This window comes from Callorhinus ursinus, unplaced genomic scaffold (genome assembly GCF_003265705.2).
Source record: "Callorhinus ursinus isolate GAN/ISIS: 27379988/994484 unplaced genomic scaffold, GSC_fseal_2.0 scaffold30, whole genome shotgun sequence".
Lineage (NCBI taxonomy): Eukaryota > Metazoa > Chordata > Mammalia > Carnivora > Otariidae > Callorhinus > Callorhinus ursinus.
The window spans coordinates 18,607,483-18,621,919 of record NW_027397092.1 but is presented as its reverse complement, the minus strand read 5'-3'; the positions used below and the strand labels follow the sequence as shown (position 1 = coordinate 18,621,919).

The following is a 14,437-nucleotide window of genomic DNA, read 5'->3' as shown; positions in this document are numbered from 1 at the left end:
TCTCCCTATCTCTCTCTGTCAAATAAATAAAATCTTAAAAAACGTTTATCAGTGCAAATAAATAAATAAAATCTTAAAAGAAAAGAATGCAGTATTTGAAGCCATAAAACTGGATGAGGCCAAGCAAAACTGAATGTTATAGCTGGAACAGATTTTTGTAAAATCACGTACTTGAATTTCGTCATTTTAATTGCGAAAACTGAGACTCTGGAAACAAAAACAAACAATCCTAGGTCACTAATCTTTTCAGAATCTAAACTGGAACCAGTAACCCACGCATCTGATACCCAGGCCAGACCTGTTTTCAAGACACATCATTTCTAACTCCCTCTTTAAAAAAAAAAAAAAAAAAAAAAGATTTATTTGAAAGAGAGGGAGAAAGACAGGGTGCTAGTAGGGGGAGGAACAGAGGGAGAGGGAGAGAATCTCAAGCAGACTCCCCACTGATCATGGAACCCTACCTGGGGCTGGATCTCATAACCCTGAGATCATGACCTGAGCAGAAAACAAGAGTCCAGACACCTAACGAACTGAGCCACCCAGGTGCCCCTATAACTCCTTTTTAAGAGAACCCATTCATGTGACAATCCTGAAAGGCTTTTTATATTCACAAGATGTTTATGTAAAGTTCACAGCAATTCTATGTCCCAGAAAAAGCTGTTTTTAACTATTAGGGTGGGTAAAAGAAGTAATTATAGTCCAGTATGTCTCCAACACATAACTTTTAACAAAATGCCCTGACTTCCAAAGCAGATTTTGATTTAATTAACCCAGTTCTGTCTCATAACCCTCTTGCTGTTTTTAGTACCAATGGTAATGCACATACATCCATTTACACAACTAATCAGACTAGGAAGCTACTGGTTGAAGATGTCACTTTTCAATCTAGTTTTAACCCATATACATTTCAAGTCCTTAAAATTTTTAACTAAAAAATTATTCCCAACACTAAGAAACTGCCATTTCTGTGCAGTATTATTAAACATTCTTAAATTATTAGGAAGATGCCAATTGGCTGAATAAAGAAAAGTGGCACCAACAGACATAGATATATTATAGCTAGCTCTTCTCTCTGAAGAGATTCGATAATGATCTATAAGTATTAAAACTTCACATATGTCAACTAGCTAAATGAGGCCTTTTTTTAAGAAACAAAAGAACAAAAAAAATAAAAGAAGAAATAAAAGTAAATATGTACAATTGAGGACCACTAGTGTCTTCCCAGGGACTGGGAGGGGAAATGACAAATCCAAGGGTGCTTTCTAATTCTCCTCTAAATACTACATTCATTAGGGAATCAGGAAGAACATGTGTAAGTAATCTTATCCTAAGTCAGAGGAATACACTTAATTATAGTTATATTCTATTATTTTGGGTCAAAGTAAAATGACAAAAATAAAGACTTTGGGGGCACCTGGGTGGCTCAGTGGGTTAAGTGTCTGCCTTCGACTCAGGTCGTGATCCCAGGGTCCTGGGCTGGAGCCCCACATTGGGCTCACTGCTTGGCAAGGAGTCTGCTTCTCCCTCTCCCTCTGCTGCTCCCCCTGCTTCTGTTCTGTCAAATAAATAATCTTTAAAAAAAAATAAAGACTTCGGGAATAATAAAGAAGAAGGTATAGATGTTTACAATTTCACAAGGATTAATCAAATAGGCCATACAAAAATTTTAAGGAAATGTAATATTAAGCAATATAATGCTTAATGTTTTATAACCTTCCAAATATGATAGTGTTACCAAGTTATTTAAAAGGGTATTTATGATACTGGGTTGCATACCGCAGTCAATTTTCAAATCCAATTTTTATGCATACTAATCATACTATTCTAGTTTGCTTAAAAACCTTGCTGCTGGGGCGCCTGAGTGACTGTCGTTAAGCATATGCCTGAGGCTCAGGTCATGGTCCCAGGGTCCTGGGATCGAGCCCCGCATCAAGCTCCCTGCTCTGCGGGAAGCCTGCTTCTCCCTCTCCGACTCCCCCTGCTTGTGTTCCCTCTCTCGCTGTGTCTCTCTTTGTCAAATAAATAAAATCTTTAAAACAAACAAACAAACAAACAAAAAACCTTACTGCTAGGGGCACCTGACTGGCTCAGTAGGAGGAGCATGCAACTCTTGATCTTGGGGTCATGAGTTCGAGCCCCATGGTGGGTATAGAGATTACTTAAAAATAAAAAATCTTTAATAAGTAAATAATAGCGGCGCCTAGGTGGCTCAGTCGTTAAGCATCTGCCTTCGGCTCAGGTCATGGTCCCAGGGTCCTGGGATCGAGCCCCACATTGGGCACCCTGCTCGGCAGGAAGCTTGCTTCTCCCTCTCCCACTCCCCCTGCTTGTGTTCCCTCTCTCGCTGGGTCTCTCTCTGTCAAATAAATAAAATCTTTAAAAAAAAAAAAAAGTAAATAATAAAAATAAAAATCTTACTTCTAAAAATTGAACACTCAAAAGTGAAAATTTCCAATTATGAGCTTGATAATAAAATAACTTTTATAGGGGCACCTGGGTGGCTCAGTTAAGCATCTGCCTTCAGCTCAGGTCATGATCCCAGGGTCCTGGGATCGAGTCCTGCATCCAGCTCCCTGCTCAGCAGGGGGCCTGCTTCTCCCTCTCCCTCTGCTGCTTCTCTGCCTACCTGTGCTCTCTCTCTCTGTCAAATAAATAAATAAAATCTTTAAAATAAATAAATAAATAAAATCTTTAAAAAATTTAAAAATAATTTCCCATAAATAAAAATTAAAATAAATACCTTCATAAATGTTTTCTAATTTCACATGTATGAATGTTAATTTCTTTCATTACTCCTTTTTTGCACTGGAGTAAAAATTAAGATACTCAACAAGAAAAGATAAAATTGGCTACCTCATTTAGTCCTTATAAGTTAACACATGCAGACTTAACATTAGACCGTTCAGTTTCTTTCATTTTATTTTGAAGATGGCTCCATTTCTCAGGACAGAACAACACAAATACAAGTTGCAGCCCTTGGGGCTGGCTGAGACCGTGTTCATCTGCTCTCCAAAAGCAGCAGCTCAGCTCCCAAAAGAGGAATTACAAATCTTAGAAGTTAGAGAAACGTGGAGACTAGGAATTCTAATTAAACAAAGAAAAGTCAATTAATGACAATGGAAGTCTATTCTTCACATCAGTATTAATACAAACTCAATGCTTTTAAATCAGGGAACCTGCCAGTTCATTCCTAATCAAATGATTTACAACCCCTATCAAGTACAAGAATTACATAAAGGTGTAAACCCATTTGCCTCCTTTAGAGACACTGCACTGTAGAAGAGAAGGTGCTTTTTGGTAAGCTTCTCCTGCTGAGTGCTGCAAGCTTCATGGTACTTCAGAGCCCCAGTAATTAAGGAGTTCATGACAAAAGATAAACGTGAAAAAGTAGACACAGAGATCTGTGAAAACTTCGCCCATTTTGCTATAGGTATCCATTGATCGATTTATCACTTCAGCAGGAATTCCAGATAATAGAAGGGCAGCTGTTAGTACGGTTGTCTTTATCTTCTTTTCACCCTGTACACAGAAAGACTTCAATAAATCTTACAGCTTTCAGAAGACTACTTAAGCTCTATACAAACACTATCAGTGCTGCTATTTTTGCCTGATACAAAGCCATTAATGAAGTTTCAGAATATCAATTAGTAATATATCAACAAACATTTATTAAGCATATAATATGTAAAGCAGCAAACTGCTAGGCATATTATGTTTGCATTGATGCATAACATTCATGTTATCAAAAGTGAAAAAAACAGTCTTATCTTGAAAGGCAAAACATAAATAACTATTTAAGATATATACAACAGCACAAGACAAAAACAGGAAAAACATTCTACAGGGAACGTAACTGCTAAATGAAGGACATGAATAATATATGGCATAGTGTGGGCACCTGGGTGGCTCAGTTGGTTGTCACTGCCTTTGGCTCAGGTCATGATCCTGGAGTCCCGGGATCAAGTCTCACATCCGGCTCCCTACTCGGCAGGGAGTCTGCTTCTTCCTCTGACCCTCCCCCCTCTCATGTGCTCACTGTCTCTCTCATTCTCTCTCTCAAATAAATAAATAAAATCTTTAAAATATATATATATATATATGGCACAGTGGCTCAAAGAAGGTAGAAATTAGGGGCGCCTGGGTGGCTCATTCATTAGGCATCTGCCTTCGGCTCAGGTCATGATCCCAGGATCCTGGGATCGAGCCCCACATCAGGCTCCCTGCTCAGCGGGAAGCATGCTTCTCCCTCTCCCACTCCCCCTGCTTGCGTTCCCTCTCTCGCTGTGTCTCTCTCTGTGAAATAAATAAATAAAATCTTTAAAAAAAAATGAGCAAGATTTAGATGGACAAAAATGAGAGAAGAAATCTTATTGGAGGTAAGTCTTAGACAAAAAAAGTCAGAAGAGTGATAGCCACACTAAAGTACAGTTATCTGTGACAGAATCATAGGAACATTCTGTAGAGCTCTAGCGGTCACGCAAAGGAATTCATACTTCTTACACATGCAGTAGGGTATCACTGAACATCTATTTCCTGACGAAATTTTCTTGTCTAATTTTTATTTTTTATTTATTTTTTAAGATTTTATTTATTTTTGACAGAGAGGGAGAGAGTGTACAAGCAGGGGGAGCAGCAGTCAGAGGGAGAGGGAGAAACAGGCTCCCTGATGTGGGATTCGATCCCAGGACTCTGGGATCATGACCTGACGCCAAAGGCAGACGCTTAACCGTCTGAGCCACCCAGGCACACTTGTCTAATTTTTAAAGGCATTTAAGGCTGAATTTTCATTTACTTAGTCAATCTGGTATCACCAGATCTAGTCACATGATTAAAAAACCTATTTAAAGATTTTTTAAAAATTTTATTTATTTTTTGAGAGAGCACGAGCAAGGAAGAGAGGCAGAGGGAGAGGGAGAAGCAGACTACCCACTGAGCACGAAGCACAACACAGGGCTCAATCCCAGGACCCTGGGGCCATGACCTAAGCCAAAGGCAGCCACTTAACTGAGTGAGCTACCCTGGCACCCCAGAAACTTTTTAAATATAAAAACCTACTGTTACCCAAGAGAAATCAAAGCTTATGTACAGAAAAAGATTCATACAAATTCTCAGCTGTTTTAGACATAACTAAAAACTGGAAACAACCAAAATGTCTCTGGACAGGAGATCAGATAAACAAATGGATACATTCATACAATGGAATATTACTCAGAAAAAACAAAGGGGGGGGATGGCCCAATACACTCAACAACATGGATGAATCTCAAAATCATGCAGAATAAAAGAAGCCTTGTACAAAAAAGTATGTGTAGGAATGATCCCATATATATGAAGTACTAAAACAGGGGCACCTGGTTTAGTCAGTGGAGCAACTCTTGATCTCAGGGTTGTGAGTTCAAGCCCTACGTTGGGTATAGAGATTACTTAAAATCTTTTTTTTTTTTTTTAAGGATTTTGTTTATTTATTTGACAGAAAGAGACACAGCGAGAGAGGGAACACAAGCAGGGGGAGTGGGAGAGGGAGAAGCAGGCTTCCCGCGGAGCAGGGAGCCCAATGCGGGGCTCGATCCCAGGACCCTGGGATCATGACCCGAGCCGAAGGCAGACACTTAACGACTGAGCCACCCAGGCACCCCGAGATTACTTAAAATCTTAAAAAAAAAAGTGAAGTACTAAAACAGGCAAAAACTAATCTATGGTGGGAAAAAGGAAATGAGATCTGGGGCGCCTGGGTGGCTCAGATGCTTAAGCGTCTGCCTTCAGCTCAGGTCATGATCTCAGGGTCCTGGGATTGAGCCGTGCATCAGGCTCCCTGCTCTGCGGGAAGCCTGCTTCTCCCTCTCCACCTGCCTCTCCCCCTACATGTGCTCTCTCTCTGTATCTCTGTGTCTCAAATGAATAAATAAAATCTTAAAAAAAAAATAGGAAACCAGAGCCTCAGGGTGTAGGGGCTGAAGCTGACTGGAAAGGGGTATGGTGGAACGTCCTGACAGTCACGTTCTAAACCTTGAAACGATCTGAGTTTCATAGGTTGTCAAAACTCAGTAAATGGTATACTAACAGCTTGAGCATTTCACTGGATGAGAATTTTACCTTAAAAAAAGGAAGAAGAACCACAGATCACTATTAAATTGTAGTTAATGATATGTAGGCCAAAATGTGTAGGGGTAAAATATACTGACGTCTACAACATATTTTGAAATACATCAAGTAAAAAAAAAGATGGGGGGAAAAAAGATGGATTGAAAATGGATAAATTGGGATAGATGCATGATAATATAACAAAATGTTAATTACAGATTTAGATAATAAGTATAAACGGGAGTTCACTGCACAATTCTTTAAACATTTCTGTGAGTTTAAAAACTGTCATAAGGGGCACCTGGCTGGCTCCATTGGTAGAACATGCAACTCTTGATCTCAGGGTTTTTTTTAAAAGATTTTATTTATTTATTTGACAGAGAGAGACACAGCGAGAGAGGGAACACAAGCAGGGGGAGTGGGAGAGGGAGAAGCAGGCCTCCCGCCGAGCAGGGAGCCCGATGCGGGGCTCGATCCCAGGACCCTGGGACCACGACCTGAGCCGAAGGCAGACGCTTAACGACTGAGCCACCCAGGCGCCCCTGATCTCAGGGTTCTGAGTTTGAGCCCCATGTTGAAGGTGGAGATAACTTAAAAAAAGAAAAGAATCCTGGGGCGCCTGAGTGGCTCAGTCAGTTGAGCACCCGACTTTTGATTTCGGCTCAGGTTGTGATCTCATGGTCCTGGGATCGAGCCCGATGGGCTCTGTGCTCAGTGGGAAGTCGGCTTGGGATTCTCTCTCTCCCTCTACCCTTCCCTCCCCACCCCCTACATGCATTCTCGCTCTCTCTGAAATAAATAATATAAATCTTAAAAAATAAAAAATAAGCGGTGCCTGGGTGGCTCAGTCAGTTAAGCGTCTGCCTTTGGCTCAGATCATGATCCCAGGGTCCTGGGATCGAGCCCCACATTGGGCTCCCTGCTCGGCGGAGAGCCTGCTTCTCCCTCTCCCTCTGCCTGAAGTTTTGCCTACTTGTGCTCTCTCTCTCTCTTTCAAATAAATAAATAAAATCTTTAAAATAAATAAAGTTTAAAAAAATAAGCAAATCTTAAAAAAAAGTTACACCAAAATGTTTTGTTAAAAGTATACAGTAGTCTCCCTTCCTTTTCTCTCCCCCATTTACCTAGTAACACATACACATTCCTAGTACAAATAACCATTGTTAATAATTTCATGTAATATTCTTCCAGAGTTATATGGGGCATCTGGCTGGCTCAGTCAAGGGAGTGTGCGACTCTTGATCTCAGGGTTATAAAGATTTTTTTCTTCTCCTCTTTCTTTCTTTTTTTTTTTTAAAGTAGGCTCCATGCCCAGTGTGGAGCCCAACATGGGGCTCAAACTCACAACCATGAGATCAAGACCTGAGCTGAGGGGCGCCTAGGTGGCTCAGTTGGTTAAGCAGATGCCTTTGGCTCAGGGTATGATGTCAGGGTACTGGGACTGAGCCGTGTATCAGGCTCCCTGCTCAGCAGGGAGTCCGCTTCTCCCTCTTCCCCACCCCCAACTTCCACATGTGCTCACTCTCTCTCAAATTAAAAAAAAAAAAAAATCTTAAAAAAAACCTTCCAAAGTTTCTTCATACATATACAAGAAAATCAAATATGTATTATTTTTTTAAAGATTTTATCCATTTATTTGAGAGAGAGAGACAGCACGAGCAGGAGGCGAAAAGGGAGAGTGAATCTTAAGCCGACTCCATGCTGAGTGTGCAGCCTGACACAGGGCTCGATCCTAGGACCCTGAGGTCATGACCTGAGCTGAAACCAAGAGTCAGATGCTTAACTGTGCCACCCAGGCACCCCTATTTTCCTCCTTTTTATGAAAAAAGTAGCATACTATAGCTCCTACTCTGCATTTTGTTTTCTTCTCTTAGTATTTCTTGGCAAGCTTACCATTATCCATATATCAGAGCTTCATCATTCTGAATGGATATGCCATAATCTAATGAGTCATTTATTAGTAGGCATCTTTGCTGTTTCTGAACTTTGCTATTGCGGGGCGCCTGGGTGGCTCAGTCGGTTAAGCGTCTGCCTCCGGCTCAGGTCATGATCCCAGGATCCTGGGATCGAGCCCCACATTGAGCCCCGCCATCAGGCTCCCTGCTCAGTGGGAAGCCTGCTTCTCCCTCTCCCACTCCCCCTGCCTGTGTTCCCTCTCTCGATGTCTCCCTCTCTGTCGAATAAATAAATAAAATCTTTTAAAAAAAGAAAAAAAAACTTTTGCTATTGCAAAACTATAATCAGTCTTTCAATAAATATACATCTATATCATCCAAAAAAATTCAATTAAATTTACAAATAAAATTACATTTATTTCTGTATTCTTTTACTTTGTATATATAACCTATTTGACTCTTCATAAATACGTTTCAAACCCATTGAAAACACACATGAGGTCTATCAGTGCATTATAAACGATTAAGCAAATGACCAAGTAGCTGTTTTTCAGTAAAAAACTCACATAAGGGGTGACTGGATGGCTCAGTTAAGCATCTGCCTTCAGCTCAGGACATGATCCCAGGTTCCTGGGATTGTGCCCCGCATCGGGCTCCCTGCTCAGTGGAGACCCTGCTTCTCCTCCTCTCTCTGCCCCTCCTCCCGCCCCAATCATGCTCTCTCGCTCTCCCTCTCTCTCAAATAACTTAAGTAAAATCTTAAAAAAAACCGAAAACCCTCACACAAAACTCAATTACATCAGTGAGGTTACTTTTTATGCCAGCCAAGTCCTATAAAACTGTGTATACCTTTGTAGTTAAGCAGACTAGGTAAACACTGACACTGTCCATGATTCTGTTCTGCAATTTGGGCCAAATAATTCTTGGAAATACCAGGCCCTTGGACATTAAAGATACAGTGCATTGTTATTAGGCATCCAGTAAGGAGCACAGTAAGATAAATGAATGCATTTTAAAATCAATTTCCTTTATTACAGATAAAATGTATTAATAAATTCACTAAGTAATTAAACTGAACATTTTCTCAGAAAAGTATTATTCAAACTCTGTGGTTAAGTTTTTCCCCCCAGTCCATGATGGACCAACATTTTTGTAAAATATGAAAAAAATGTTATGGCAACGTCAAATTGCCAAAAAGTTTCTAATCACTCACGTTCTGAACTTAACTTGTTACAAACGGAAATAAAGTTTTTAAGATCAGCACCGGTGGGCCAATGACACTTCTAGTAGCACTGATTCAGAACATGAGAATGACTAATTTTTTTAGGTTCTTAAAATTATCTAGTCATCAATCAGTCTAAATACATCACCATAATTTAGAAAAAGTTTTAATTTACCTTGGGAAAATATTTGTATAGTCCCATGTACGCAAGTTGTAAAGTAAGAAACGGAGCAAATATGGACTGTGAAGATAGAAGATAAAATTATTTATTTCCAACATCATCATTCAAATCACAACAAATCAAACTAACAGCAGCTATAAAATTCCAAGCAAAAAAACTGTAAAAAAATATACATATATTTAATTTTAGTGGCTGAAAGCAGTCTTGTTTCTGCACAAGGGTGAAAAAAATAAAGGGACTGGATCTCCTTATCATAAAACATGTTTCTCAAGTCAAGTCACATTCTTTCGATGTTCCCCAAAATGTCTACTCTCACAAAAACTTATTCTTTAAATGATTTAAAGTATTCAGTGGTGATAGATGTATAATATATCATGCAGTTAACATGTCTCTCATCTAGATGTAATCAACCAACAATTTCCAAGCACACAGAAAAGGCCCGGTACTTACTGGATGCCATACATTCCCAGACACTGGGACAAGAAATTATCTCATTACCTATACTGCTGGCATCCAAATGACAAGCTATTCTTACTATAGATAAAATGGTGTGGTTGTCTTGCTTCTTGCACAAGAAAATCGAAAAGACCCAAACAATAATTGATTTAGATTTATTCCTAAAATTAAAAATATTATGAAGGGAGTGAAAGAGCAAACATTACCAGATGGATATATAGTGAAAGCAGTGAGAAATAACATCTGAAAATCTGATAGCAAAAAATCTCAAAAAACAAACAAACAAACAAAAAAACCTCACACATAAATAGGACGTAACTTTAAAATCCTAAAAGCACAGAACCCTTAAGAAAAAAAAAAGCAGCTACACATCTCATTAAATGCTGAAAGCTATGACAATTTAATGTCAGATCTGTACAACAGATTCTCTTTAAAAAAAATGTGCATAAAATAGATTTAAAAAAACTTTCCTGCTGAATAATAATCTTTAATTATCTGAAAAATTTGCTATGTGCCCGGTACTTGGTAGGTATTCTTAAAATGTCTAGTGAATGGAAATACTTCTAAGAGCAAGACACTGAACTATGAGCTATGCTTTTCTTCCACTTCTCCTGGCACAAAGACGATGGACTGCCATTATGATGATACTACATTATAAAATGCTGAAGTGTTTGCTGAATCACAAAAAAAATTACATCATGTTCAGGACCATGAGAACTGTATTTTAAGGTTTCAAATTATTTGAAAAGTGGTAATTGGGGCGCCTGGCGTGGCTCAGTCCTTAAGCGTATGCCTTGGGCTCAGGTAATGGTCCCAGGGTCCTGGGATTGAGCCCTGTGTTGGGCCCCTGCTCAGTGGGGAGCCTGCTTCTCCCTCTCCCACTCCCCCTGCTTGTGTTCCCTCTCTCGCTGTCTCTCTCTGTCAAGTAAATAAATAAATAAATCTTTTTAAAAAGTGCTAATTAATATATAGTACATGTAGATACTTTACCCTTTGGTTTTGGAAAGAAATTGACTGTGTTAAAGCCCAGCTGTCACTTAGTAACTATGTGACCTTGGGCAAATGATTTAACCTCTGGGTCTTCATTCCCTCATCTATAAAACACAAAGTCAGAAGGATGAGGTTCAATAAATTAATACATTTAAAGCATCAGAATGCTACCTAGAATACAGAAAGAGTTAAGCAATTATTATTGGGCTCTGTATTTAACCAGAACATTTCATCTATATCTAAGGTGAACAGCAGTTTGTATCTCCAAGCAGCCACATGAATCTGGTAAATATTAATACTGGCAATCAATTCCATGGATTTAAAGCACTCATTCTATAGCCAATTTGCAATTTCCATTATGTTTCTTACCAAGTATTTGCAAACAAAAGCTCTGACTCCAAAGGCAAGAAGAGCACATCCCACCAATCTAAATATTCGAAAAGAGTCAAATTCTTCTGTTGTATTTCCATCTTCTTGATTGGGTTTTTCACTAATCAGCTGTTTCCGTAGCTTCATTGCTTCTTCAAATCTGGAGAGGTATTGTTCAAGGCCATGGCGAGCACCCCTCTGGACAGTGTCTGCTGTCAGGTCCCCTCTATTCCGCTGCCGGAGCTCAAGGTTTACATCGTTATTGCACTCCGGTGGTTTAATGAAAGAGTCCAGTTTGTCTCCCAGCTGAGTCCCCTTTACCTCGGCCACACCACTTTGCTGGTCAGTTGTTCCTGTACTGACCGAATCCCCTAGCACTACTCGCTTTGAAACTGAAGGAATGGTGAGGGAGTTCAGTTTGTCACTGTCCTGCTGCTTTGATTTTGTTTGACCTTCTTCTTCTGAGAAAAGAAATTTAGAAGCCTTATGTAGTATATACTGGCAAACACCTTTCATATTAATATTAAAAAATATGCCGCTACTGCTAGAACTCTGCAGTCTCTGAATCTAAAAACTGATTCTGCGTAAAACATAAACTGGTTCCTTCCTCTACACCCTCAGAATATGTATCACCCCAAAAGGGTATTCTTGCAGAGGATACAACCCAAACTTTGGGAGCAGGAAGATAAGACTAGCAGACAAATTGGTAAAGATGGTCATGGAGGGAGCAAGCTATAAAGACCAGGTTTTCATGGATAATATATCCCAGAAGAATGACTAGATTGCCTGCTCTAGCTTATTTGTTTAAAATATAAAATCATTAAAGCTTTTCAAAATCTGTATTTTAATATTACATTTCTGAATCCAGAGTCCTGTCAGCATAGGGTGTGGCATATCCTACAGTAAAGCTACTGTTCCCTAATCCTAGTGTAGTGAGGGAGCCATTAGTAGGTAATTAAGCAGTTTGAGGATGCTGTTCTGCTTTAAAAGCAAAACAAAACCTTTAGTGACAGAATTTTCAAAGCAAAAGAACACAATACGGAATACAGCTTGAGAAGGACAATAAATGCCTTTGGAATAAATATCCTGCTGTTAATCATTAAAGAGAGAAACTGTGTCTTCTAAGTATTGTAGAAGAATTTGAAATAGTGCTTCTTACCTTTCCTGGTAACTTGTAAACTATCTGAAAAGTTCAGGGCTGTCTATCTAAAGCCCACAGAAATCACAAAGCTTTAAGTAGCCTGCAAACACTGAATAAAGGTCAATTACTAAAGGTAATCAATGGAAACTTAGAGAACACTAGCAGCTACTAAGTGCTCAATAAACATTCACATGAATATTCATTGAATTGTACACGCAATGGGCGAGAAATGAGCAACTCTCTTTAGGGTTAAAATGCGGTTCCTTGGGGCGCCTGGGTGGCTCAGTCGTTAAGTGTCTGCCTTCGGCTCAGGTCATGATCCCAGGGTCCTGGGATCGAGCCCCGCGTGGGGCTCCCTGCTCCGCGGGAAGCCTGCTTCCCCCTCTCCCTCTCCCCCTGCTTGTGTTCCTGTTCTCACTATCTTCTGTCAAATAAATAAAATCTTTTAAAAAAATAAGTAAAATAAGATGCGGTTCCTGACATCAATCACATCAATCTCAGCACACTAGGAGAGAAGACCTTAGGTGGGCACGTCCCACTTGTTGGGGGTACAAATAATGGTCACCCAGTCTTATTTTCCTGTTGTAGAAAAAGCCTGTAGATGACAGTGTTGAGGACACTGACACAGACCAGGATAGGACCATAAGAGTCCCATTTCCACGTAGGAAGGACCAGGGAGCAGTTCAGTAAACACAAGCTCCGGAGGGCCGACAGAATAACAGCGAAAGGCAAAAGAAGGAAGACAGACGCTAGGAAAGGCACTGGAAGGGAAAGCATTTTGAAGAGAAATAAAGGAAAGCCATTTTCCTGAGGGGCACAATAGAGCAATCTGACAAGGGATAAAAGGTGCGCCCTTCAAGAGAAGGGAGGGCGTGGGGAACGAAAAAGGGGCTCTCTAGCATAACTGGGTAGAGGGCACCATGGCATAGGTAGGGACTCAGGAGCCAAGGGTTCGCAGCCTGGGGCAGAGATGGGGACAATCTCGGAGCGAAGCCCACGGAAAATTGAGGAGAGGGACTAGAAACGTCCGGGGGTTAAGTGAGAACTTGGGACATCACCTAAGAAGCGGAGACAAGAGGGGAGGTCACAGAGCGGAGCTCTGTCAAAAGGCCAGCGGGGCGTTGAGGGAAAGCAAGAATAATCTTGAAGACTCAAAGCGGTGGGCCGGAGAGTGAGGGGAGACGGGAGGCTCTCACCGGCGCCACTCCCGGGCCTGTGAAAGCCCATGATCCGGTTGATGCGCTGTTCCGAGTTCATAAGCAGCTTCCTCCGCCGCAGCTCGGCCCGACGCTGGGAAGCCGACAGGCCTGAGGTCGCCGGAGCCCCCGGCCGGTCGCCGCTGTCAGGCGCGACGGTCACCGGCTCCATCCTCCCGACCCAAACCAAGGAATGCTAAAAGTGGTGGTGGAGGTGGCAGCCGCGGCGCAGATGACTTAAGGACAGGCCGCAGGGCGCGAGCCCACCCCCACCCCCCGCCGTAGACCCGCCCCCGAGCGCCAAGCCCCAGAGGCGGGCTAAGCACGTGCGCCGCCGACCGGACAAAGCGCCAGGCTTGTGCCGCCATCTTGGATGAGGGCAGACTGGACCGCCCCAGTTCTTTCTGCCTGGGCTGGCCCTCGCTGCTCCTCTGCCCCCGCCACCGGGCTTCTCTGATGTTCATTCGGACGTGAAGAAAACCGGCCTCCATGCTAACGAGAGGGAAAGGAATGCGGCCAGGCGTAAATCCACCTGAGGTTGGTGCCCAAAAGCAAAATGGAGGTTGCTGCGGCGGGCACTTGTTTCTAGTGACCTTCTGCGACCTCATTTGTAAACTCCGGACATACGTAACTCGGGAGCGACGCTTTAGGGAGAGTTTCGTTTAGGATTTGTTCTTCACGCTGATTTCTTTTTTCTCCTCCTTTTATCTCCTCAGTCGCTTTTCTTCCATATATACACCTGGCATGTTCCAGGCCTTCTTCATGTCTTTGTTCACGGCTTTCCCAGTGAAGATTTCCCTGTCCGTTCTACCTAAATCTCCACCCTTCTCAAGACTCCATATTCTCCTTATCTGCTTTATTTTTCTTAACCGACTCGCAAGCTAAATGTACTTATTTTATTGTCTG

At 41.4% G+C, this 14,437-nt stretch overlaps 1 protein-coding gene across 1 annotated transcript; it reads right to left on the bottom strand.

Annotated features, from left to right (window-relative positions):
* Positions 1-2,901: 2,901 nt before the first annotated feature.
* On the bottom strand, positions 2,902-13,825 carry CAMLG (calcium modulating ligand). Its single transcript, XM_025860946.2, has 4 exons — positions 13,532-13,825; positions 11,195-11,655; positions 9,374-9,439; positions 2,902-3,519 (listed from the first exon to the last, which is right to left on the bottom strand). The coding sequence occupies exons 1-4, from the start codon at positions 13,701-13,703 to the stop codon at positions 3,328-3,330; spliced, it is 891 nt and encodes a 296-aa protein (XP_025716731.1). The 5' UTR covers positions 13,704-13,825; the 3' UTR covers positions 2,902-3,327.
* Between the last annotated feature and the right edge of the window lie 612 nt (positions 13,826-14,437).

Bases quoted from the DNA above. Each gene is read 5' to 3' on its own strand.
- CAMLG (XM_025860946.2), bottom strand. From the start codon at position 13,703: ATGGAGCCGGTGACCGTCGCGCCTGACAGCGGCGACCGGCCGGGGGCT. The intron at 11,656-13,531 runs GTGAGAGCCTCC...TTCTTTTCTCAG, and splicing joins CAGGCCCGGGAGTGGCGCCG to AAGAAGAAGGTCAAACAAAA. The intron at 9,440-11,194 runs GTAAGAAACATA...CTATCTTCACAG, and splicing joins CTTTTGTTTGCAAATACTTG to TCCATATTTGCTCCGTTTCT.